We start from the raw sequence: 9,970 nt of genomic DNA, 5'->3' as shown, positions 1-9,970 counted from the left end.
AGAAGTCTCAGACCGATACCCGAATCATTAGAAATGATATTCCTTCCTAATAAAGGTCTTGTGAAGCTTTTATGATCTTCCATATAACATTATTGCTACAGTATAACAAAATGATGGATAATACTATGTTCTTTATTAAGATCCTCTTCAAAATCCACTTGTGACACGTTGATCACTTATTCTATACCAGTAAAACAAAGTTTCCTGCATACACACATCATTTCAAACACAGTTTTTAGCCTACTTAGATTTCCATACACATATAGCTATGTGTCAATGTACAGTAATGGTTGAGAACTTAAATGAGAAATAATAATACTTAACACTTTTATATAGTGACTTACAAACATTAACTAATGAATATTAACCACTTCCCAATGAGAGAATAAACAAATGTCATCCTTATTTTACAGCTGTGGAAGCAGAAAGAGAGAGGTTATGTTATTGGCCCCAAACCACACAAGGAGAGAGTGGTGTATAGACAGGAAGGGTAGCCCAGTGGCTAGTGTGATAGCCTGGGTCTTGGAAGACCCAGAGTGAATTTGCTGCTCTTGCTACAGATTTCCTGAGTGACCTTAGACAAGTAATGTAGGCCCAGATTTTAAAGATCTTTAGGTGTTGTTCTGCCCAGCATTGAAGTAATTTAGATGGCTAAGATACTCAGGCCTTGCAATGCTGAGCAGAACAACACCTAAATAACTATAAAAAGTGAGTCTTGACCTCTTTGTGCCTCAGTTCTCCATCTGTAAAATGGGATGACAGAGAAGTACTATCTCACAAGAAGGTTGGGAGAATACATACATGAAAGTTTGTGAGGTGCTCAAATACTGTGGTAACAGAGGCTATATAAGAGCTGAAACAGATAGTGTAAGAGCCTAGAATAGAGCTCCCAGTCCTGTGCCCATTATGTACTGTTCATGGCTTTTATTTATATGACCAATAGTAAAACTGTGTTGATCCTGCCCACATTTTTCTCCATGAACTTGGTGGACAACAAACATAAGCTTATTGAGATGATAATAGGGCTCTGCAGTTATTATGGGCAAAAGTCTGCCTTCACTTTCTCTAAGCAACCCCACTAAAGCTGCTTTGACATGATAGACTGTAATGGTTTTCAAAGGCTTATGGCAGAAAGTTGTGTGGTCTTTAGTGACGTCAGTGAGGATGTTAAAAAACCCAGAAATATTTTTTTTTCTTATCATTAAAGATGGCCAAAATGGTTCAAGTTTTGGGCAAAGGTTCAGGGAGGTTCTTATTTTATCAGAAACAAACCCAATCCCAAAGAGTTCTTAAGGTTCAAAAAAGGGTAGCTTTTTTCCTGTTTTAAAAATAATAATTTTCTCCACATCTGCATAAATTATTCCTCATCTTACTTCTCTGGAAATTCTTCCTCTCACAAACCTGCCATGCTGCTTCTCCTTTTATCTAGGAAGGTAATCAGAGAAGAAAACTTTCTATTTTGATGTCAGGCTTCAGTATTCTTTCATTTAGAGCTAGTCCAAACTTGGTATATCCATCCCATGGGAAATTTTGACATTTCAGTATTTCCTGTGAAATGAAACTTTCAAGAACAATTTGTTTTCAGTCAGTCAAAAAGTTCTATTTTGATAAAACTGAAACATTTCAGTCTGATTTTGACTTTTTTATTATATTATGGTTTCTAATATAATATCAAACAAAATAAATTTGTAAACAATAAGCTAAGAAACAAAAAATTGAAAATATTCCATTGCACCATTCTTGAAACAGTTTAAATTTTTTTAAAATGAAATTTTGTCAGAGTTGACATATTCCCACAGCACGTTTTACGTTTGTTAAAAAAAAAAAAAAAAGGCATATTCTGAGGGAAAAGCTTTCCATCAGAAAATTTTAAACCTGCTCTGCTTTCATTGTAATTTAGGGCCACTCTACTTATGCTTCTCATAATATGCATCTTGGCTCCCAGCAGCACTGGAGTGAATCCACTGTATGAGTAAATAACACTTGCTACTGCATAAGGGCTTGAGCCTGCAAGCTGTTGAGCACTTACTGAAAAAGGCTGAGTGTCATCAATTGACTTCAGCTGTACTCTAATGTCCAGAGCCCAGTTCTGCAAAGCGCTGAGCACTCTCATCTCCAGTGTTAGCACAATTCAGCAGCTGCTAACACAATCACTCTGTGCAGCTCCAGACTCATTTTGCAGTGTGGCTGCTTTCACTTGAGCTAGGCTTACTCATGAGGAGTTAACTCGTGTAGCTAAGTTAACTCTACAGTGCAGATATAGCCTATATTACATGATAAAGAATGTGCTCATGCATTCCTTAATCATTCAGATCTTCCACTAGCATCAGTTTGATTTCAAAGGCAGTTATTGTATGTTTTTTTCCATTATACTTCTGTTTTTCTTTTTTTTATGAGTATACCCCACGTATGTCTAATCTGTATTCTCGTGTATTAATTATACAGCATCACAGATGTGAATTACTCTTTACAGACAGGTATAAAATACAGGTCTTTGCTCCTGAACAGCTTACATTCTACATTGTCAACTACAGTCATTCACCCAAATTGTGCTCTCAGTTACACCTGTGCAACCCTTGTTGTTGGGGGTTACACAGATGTAAAAGACTAGAAATTGTCCCACTCTAGGGAATATAGGATTCCACTCCATTCCATTCCACCCCACCAAAGTCCGAGCAATCCCCAAAAGGTATAACCTGGCAATCACGTAAACAGCAATTTTTGGATTGGAGCATTTGGAACACCTTATTGACCAAAGGGGGAAAATAATGTGGACACTAAATATCAATTTAAATTGAAAGGGAGGAGGTATAGCTCAGTGGTTTGAGCATTGGCCTGCTAAAGCCAGGGTTGTGAGTTCAATCCTTGAGGGGTCCATTTAGGGATCTGGGGCAAACATCTGTCTGAGGATTGGTCCTGCCTTGAGCAGGGGGTTGGACTAGATAACCTCCTGAGGTCTCGTCTAACCCTGATATTCTATGATTGGATGGTCTTATAGGATCATTATTCACTATAGTCTCATTCAAAAATGTTCCTTATATTAAAAATGTATTCTTTCAAATGTATGGGTACTGTGGTTAGCTTCATAATACTGACAATAGCTGTTATAAGATGGCTTTACTTAGAGAACTATATTCTGATATCAGACACTTATCTTCATTAGCAATATAAATATTTAAAATGATAGTGTGTCAAATATACTTCAGCCATGAATATATAAATATATCATGAAATGTGATTCAGTCATAAAAAATGTTGTCCATTAGCTGGTATAAGTAGGTGCCTATCATGGAGTTTTGTATTGAGATCGGCTCCCCAAGTTTTCATGCATAATGAATGCAGCCAGTGCACACAATGGGGTGCCATAATCAATGGATATTAAGGACAGTTTACGCACTGATATGTTGAAAGGTTTTCTTGTAACTTTGCAATAAGCAAAACAGTGCTATCGTGCTAATGAAGAAGCAGACTTTTTCTTTGGGCATTCAATGGAAATGGACGTTCTCAGAGTATCCAAAGAATTCTCCATCTGGATGGACTCTGATTTGTTGCATATCCTAGGCAGGCAGCATTTGTAGAGTTCCCTGGATTTCTTTCTGAAATGCTTGCCTACAATGACATACAATACTGGGTTAAGGCAGCTGTTGCTATAAGCACAGTATGTAGCTACCTGGGTCACCAGTTCACTGACATCTTTAGTAATGCAGTCAGAAATGATGCCTGCCTGAATTAGTATGTCAATGAATGTGGTGATCTGGAAAGGAAGCCAGCAAATGATAAACAGCAAAAGGACAGCAAGGACCAAGATGGTGGCTCTCTTCTCAGTCTGGATTTCTGTGAGTCTTTGTATTTTGTTGTCTCGTAAGGCTTTGATTATTTGAATAGTACAATAGGTAATTACACAGAGTGGGATCAAAAAGCCCACAGTATTCAGCAAAATGTGTGTTGCAATTGTCCAGTGTGTGGATGGATACTGAAGAATGCAGGCTCTGCCCTTGACTTCTTCCACATAACTGATAGACCTGAACACTAGAACAGGAGAACATACGAGCAATGCAGACACCCAGATGATAAGGCAGTTCCATTTGGCACATGTACTTCGTCGCATACGTCCAAGAGACATGGTTTTCACCAGGGCCAGGTAGCGATCGATGCTCACCATCATCAAAAAATAAATGCTAGAATATAAGTTCATGTAAACGATTGCATTGACAACCTTGCAAAGGAAAGTGCCAAAAGGCCACTTAAACTGATTAGCGATATTAATGGCCCAGAAAGGTAAACCGCAAACTAACATCAAGTCGGCAACTGCCAGGTTTGCCAGGTAAATTTCAGCCACCGTGCAGCGACTCTTGTGGAAACACAAAACGCTGAGGACAAAGCCGTTCTCTATCACTCCCAGGACAAAAATGACCCAGAGGAACATAGGCTGAAATGTATATAACCAATCCCAGGCATCCAAAATAATGCAGGTAGAGTTGCTGTTGTTTTCTGATGTGTTGTGTGAAAAAGACTGATTGATTCCAAGCTTCCAGGTAGTCATACCACTGGAAATATTTTCTGCTGTGATGGAATCCATTTCTCTGCTGGAAAATAAAATGTGAAATAAGATAATTGTATACTGCACATCATTGCTAAAGACATGATAAATAAAGTAAAATCGACTGTTTATACTCCCTAGGAGCATGTCTTTTAACAGAATACGGACTGACAATTAATTGTATATAGCATGTGGTTTACCCTCTTACAGATACTGCATATCTGCAGAGGCTTTGAGACAGTAACCACAGGAGCATCCCAGGTGGACCTCGTTCAAGTGACTGAAAACAGAAGAGATGAAACAGCGGCAGATGTGTTGGGGGCTGTGGTTTGGGATGACCGAGGCTGGGACAAAATGTTTTTATGGATCATTAATTCTAGCAATATAAACTAGAGCATTTTTGATACCTTGAGGAGGCTGTTAGTTTTCTTCATGGTTTATCTTTTTGTAGTGTTAAGTATAGTCTCCTATAGGACAGACTGGTATTCTCTCTCTCTTGATAGTTTTATGGTGTGCAGGTGTTGTGCTTGTGGCATCTCACTTGTTATTTTATACCCTTCCTTGAAAAGTGGTGATTTGGTTTCTACAGGACATGATGATCCTCTCCCCTTCTTTCTTTAATGGTTTTTAGACTACAGTGTTGGAATGAATATTGTCAGCAGCTAAGCACATTTTCAAAAGCAACCACTTAATGTGCAACTGCGATTTTGGACAGGTAAATTTGTGAGTGCAAAACCTGCATCTGCCAGCAAATTGGGTTGCTTGCCTTCTAATGGCTGGATTCACATGCCTATTTTTTTGCATCTATAATACCCTGCCTGATCCACAGAGTGTATGAATGTTACAGCCCCAGCAAGAGAGTCCTGCTTTTAGTCTGAAGGACCCTGTTTCAGTTCCTGGTCTGATGGCCAAGATGGTATCTGTCACATAAGTTCGGGCCCGCCCAGGATTTCTGTGGGACAATTTTGATGCCACGTGACAACCTCTTTGAGAATGTGGCCCTGTGTTGTTAATATTGCACAGCTTGGAATGCCTTCATGTTTCAGGGGAAGCACTTCAGAGGCACTAATGTCAGTTAGGTGCCTAAATTCTGATGAGTTCAATTGGAAGTTGGGTGTCTAGCTGCCACTCTGGGCCTTTGAAAATCTGCCCCTTGCTTGTTACTATTATATTCATAGGTTCCAAGGCTAGCAGGGACCATTGTGATCATCTTGTCTGACATCCTGCATAACACAGGCCATAGAATTTCCCCAAATTCTTTTAGACAAACATCCTATCGAGATTTAAAAATGGTCAGTGATGAATAATCCACCACTACCCTTGATAAATTGTTCCAATAGTTAATTACCCTCACTGTGAAAAACGTATGCCTTATTTCCATTCTGAATTTGCCTAGCTTCCAACATCCAGCCATTGGATCATGTTATACCTTTCTCTGCCAGACTGAAGAGCCCAATGTCCAATATTTGTTCCCCACATAGGTTATAGACTGCAATCAAGTCACCCCTTAGTCTTCTCTTTGTTAAGCTAAATAGAGTGAGCTCCTTGACTCTATCACTATAAGGCATCTTTTCTAATCTTTTAATCATTCTTATGGCTCTTGTTTGAACCCTCTCCATATTTTCAACATGCTCTGGAATAGTGGACACCAGAGCTGGACACAATTTTCCAGCAGCGGTTGCACCAGTGCCAAATACAGATGTAAAATAACAGGAGTACTTGTGGCACCTTAGAGACTAACAAATTTATTAGAGCATAAGCTTTCGTGGGCTACAACCCACTTCTTCGGATGCATATCCGAAGAAGTGGATTGTAGCCCACGAAAGCTTATGCTCTAATAAATTTGTTAGTCTCTAAGGTGCCACAAGTACTCCTGTTCTTTTTGCGGATACAGACTAACACGGCTGCTACTCTGAAAGATGTAAAATAACCTCTTTACTCTTACTAAAGATTCCCCTGTTTATGCAGCCAAGAGCATACTGTGATATTTTTAAACTGTAAGTATGGCCTTCCTGGGTTTGAGTGTAGCTGTCAAGACTGAGTGACAGGTATGGAACTTGCCTTATGCCAAGTCTTTAAAATGCCATAACTTTTATTATAGTTTTATTGGCAGCTGTTTCAAAGGTATTTGTAATCAGGGCAGTTGCCTGATACAGCTGGTAACTTGACAGCAAAAGGACAACTATAGATCTCATTGAAGGGCTCAACTGTCTGCAAATATAAGCTATGCTCCAGTTACTGCCTTTGCTAGCTGACAGCTGGAAATGTACATAAAACATACTTGCTGGAAGCAGGATCACTACAAAACTGACATTAATTTATTATTACTGTAGTATCTTAGAACCCTCGTCAAGATCAGGATTCTTTTGTGCAAGTTGCTGTAAAGGCAGGTAACAAAGAAGATAGTCTCTGCCCCAGAGAGTTTATAATATAGTTGTCAGATGGGGCGGGGCAGGACAGGGGAATGAAACAGACAGAGGGAGCTGGGAAGATGAGGTCACTTTAAAAGGAACAGAGTTTAGCAGACAAGTAGATATCATGGTCATTTAGGGTGACCAGACAGCAAATGTAAAAAATAGGGACCGGGGTGGGGAATAATAGGAGCCTATATAAGAAAAAGCCCCAAATATCAGGACTGTCCCTATAAAATTGGGACATCTGATCACCCTATGGTCATTTGTGTATCCACCCCCCATGAGCAAGATAAAGTTCAGTATCCATTAAGTTTTATGGTGAGTGCAGTGTTCTTAACTGTCCAGAATTCATGTTGTGCAAACTATAACACCTTCTCATACCCATATCTAAACTCAGGAGCATATCCCCATCCTCTGACATCATCACTGGCTCTCTGTCCTTCTCAGAACCCATTCAAACAACCTCCCTCATTGTCTTCAAATTCCTGCCTGCTTTTGGCCCCTTACTCATTTTACTATTGTCTGAAGAATTAGCGGCATGTCACAGTGAGTTACCCTGTGACCGAAGGTCTTGGGGACACCTTGATTTTTGGAGCTGTTTGGTACAATTAATTTGGATGTACTTACTATAATTTAAAACCAAACACACTCATACCAGGAGTTTTATGTGTAACATTGTACTTATTTTGATTGCAGCCTTTCCCCCCCCGCCCCGCCCCCACCCTTAGTTTGTTGCTCATTGTCTTATATTGTAAAAGCTGTTTGGTGCCAGGATCGTGTCTTTGTGTGAACTCCCTTTATGCAGTACAGGTATAATGTTAAGGCTCCAGGATCGTGACATCCACCATTCTAAGCAAAATCATCACTGCAAACTCCTCTATACCAGCAAAAGGGCTCCCACCAGACTTCTCTCTCCTGCTCTATTCAGCGCCCTCCCGCAAAATGCTGAAGTCACTGAGCAAAAGTCCAGTGTTGGCAGTGGCAATTTCTCACCTAGTTGCATACGACACCTGTATCAGGACACCAGTGCTAATAAGCTAAATATCTGAGAGCACTGAGGATGTGGTACTCCATTTAATGTTTTGCAAATAACTTTGCTTTACTCCCTCTTCCTGTAGCACTTACAGATTTTATGCCATAAATGTACTCGGCAGACTGGTGGACGATTACCAATCAATTGGTCATTCCTGAACAGATGTCCCGTAGGATGCTGCAATTAAACAGAAGCTGTTTATCTTCATGTTAGTAACATAAAAGGTTCTGACTTGGTGAAGAGCATTATAAGAGTCCTTTATTTTGTGCTCTGTGGTTGGACATATGCATATATTTAAAAGGCATTCATTTGCGATTCAAAGAAAGTTCATAAAGGTTGTGACATTGCTTGGCAATTTCTTATTCCTTCTCCTCATAATTATGACTAGCAGAAGAAGACTACCCCACTGCAGAATGTTAATTTTACAGTGAATAGCAGCACAATAAGGAGAGAGTACATGTTTTAGGATATTTCTCCCTCACCTCATCTCTTTGGGATTACATTTTTAGAAGGGAAGCATTTACAAAGACAATTCTGTAAAATAAAGTAAATTATTGGCATTGTAGCCTATGCAATGATTGTGATTTTTATTTTCTGTGTACTGGACCCCTCATACTGATTGAGTTAGCTAGCTTCCATTTTGTGTTCAGTTGAGATATAGCCTGTTACAATGGAGATACTATGTGTGAAATCCTCTCCCACCTCAGAACCCTAATCCACAGGCTACTTTGAGGCAGGTTTCTTTCCTGCATGAAATACTCTGCCCCCCAATATATCAGGCAGAGTGGGGATTTGAACCCAGATCTTCTAGATTCTAACTGAGTGCTTTAGTTACTGGACCATAGGCACCATTTCCTCCATCAGCTATATTTTGTATAGGTCCTGATCAGGTAGGCATGTTCTTAGGCAGCCTCTAAGCACCCCTACCCAACAGGGCCCCAAAGGTGAGATATGTGGGGGAACATCTAGTTTGTGAATCCAGCTGCAGCTTAGATATGAGTTAGGTGTCAAGCTGCTCTTAGGTGGCTTTGTGCATGCCCAGTGACAGAAATTTAGGCACCATGGAGAATTTAGTGGTGGAAACTTAGGTGCCCAGAGACTTCAGGTACCTCCAGGGCTAGGTGGCAACTGAGTGGTGGTTTTGTGAATGCCAGTGGTGCCTAAATGTCAATTTTAGGCAACTAACGTGAAAGGTGCCTACATCCCCCTGTGAATCCAGTATTAGCTGATTCATCCAAAATTCTGCTAGAGATGCCCAGTCAGTCACCATTGAACTTTGCTGCAACAAGCTTGAAAGGAATGCAGTACACCTCCCTCAGTGACCAACCAGCTCTGTTAGCCTGTGTGCAGGGCCGGCTCCAGGCACCAGGCACCCAAGCTGGTGCTTGGGGCGGCACCTGGAGGGGGGCGGCGGCGCGGCGCTCCGGCCGCCGGGGAGAGCGGGGCCACAGCAGGGCTCACCGCCCTCCCCCCGGCCGGGGCTCGCCGCCCTGCGCTCTGGCCGCCGGGAGGGAGAGCCGAGCCCCAGCCAGGGCTTGCCGCCCTGCCCCCGGCGCTCTGGCCACCGGGGGGGAGAGCCGAGTCCCCGCTGGGGCTCGCTGCCCTCCCCCTGGGGCTCCGGCCGCCCCCCCCCACGGGGGGGGGCGGAGGCTTTTTCGCCTGGGGCGGCGAAAAAGCCAGAGCCGGCCCTGCCTGTGTGGAGTGGAGCCATGATCCAACCCTCATCCTCAGCCTGGTCTATCACGTTTTGAACTCAATGGAAAGACTCCCATTGACCTCAGTGGGGGTTGCATCAAGCTGCCTCTCCTTCTGTGCTCTCTTTGAGTTACCTAGGGCTGAAGCAACCAGAGTCTAGGTTCCTGGTGAGGATTCTGGCCAATCCCTGAATTGAGCCCAAAGATAGAGAAGCATCTTGGGTTCTACCTTACCCCTCCCATCTGTGAGCATCCATGCAGCAGTTAGCCAGAATCTGGCCCAATGTTA

General features: G+C 41.8%; 1 protein-coding gene across 1 annotated transcript in view; it reads right to left on the bottom strand.

Annotated features, from left to right (window-relative positions):
* Positions 1–3,011: 3,011 nt before the first annotated feature.
* LOC112120304 (B2 bradykinin receptor) overlaps positions 3,012–9,970 on the bottom strand; it is a 42,701-nt gene continuing 35,742 nt past the window's right edge. Inside the window, exon 2 of the mRNA XM_024219356.3 lies at positions 3,012–4,586. Coding sequence (XP_024075124.2) covers positions 3,446–4,579 — 1,134 coding nt within the window. The 5' untranslated portion in view covers positions 4,580–4,586 and the 3' untranslated portion in view covers positions 3,012–3,445. The remainder of the gene's footprint in view (positions 4,587–9,970) is intronic.

Source organism: Terrapene carolina, unplaced genomic scaffold (assembly GCF_002925995.2).
Source record: "Terrapene carolina triunguis isolate 2854851 unplaced genomic scaffold, T_m_triunguis-2.0 Scaffold96, whole genome shotgun sequence".
Lineage (NCBI taxonomy): Eukaryota > Metazoa > Chordata > Testudines > Emydidae > Terrapene > Terrapene triunguis.
The sequence above is the reverse complement of the archived record's forward strand: the minus strand, read 5'-3'. Positions and strand labels throughout refer to the sequence as shown.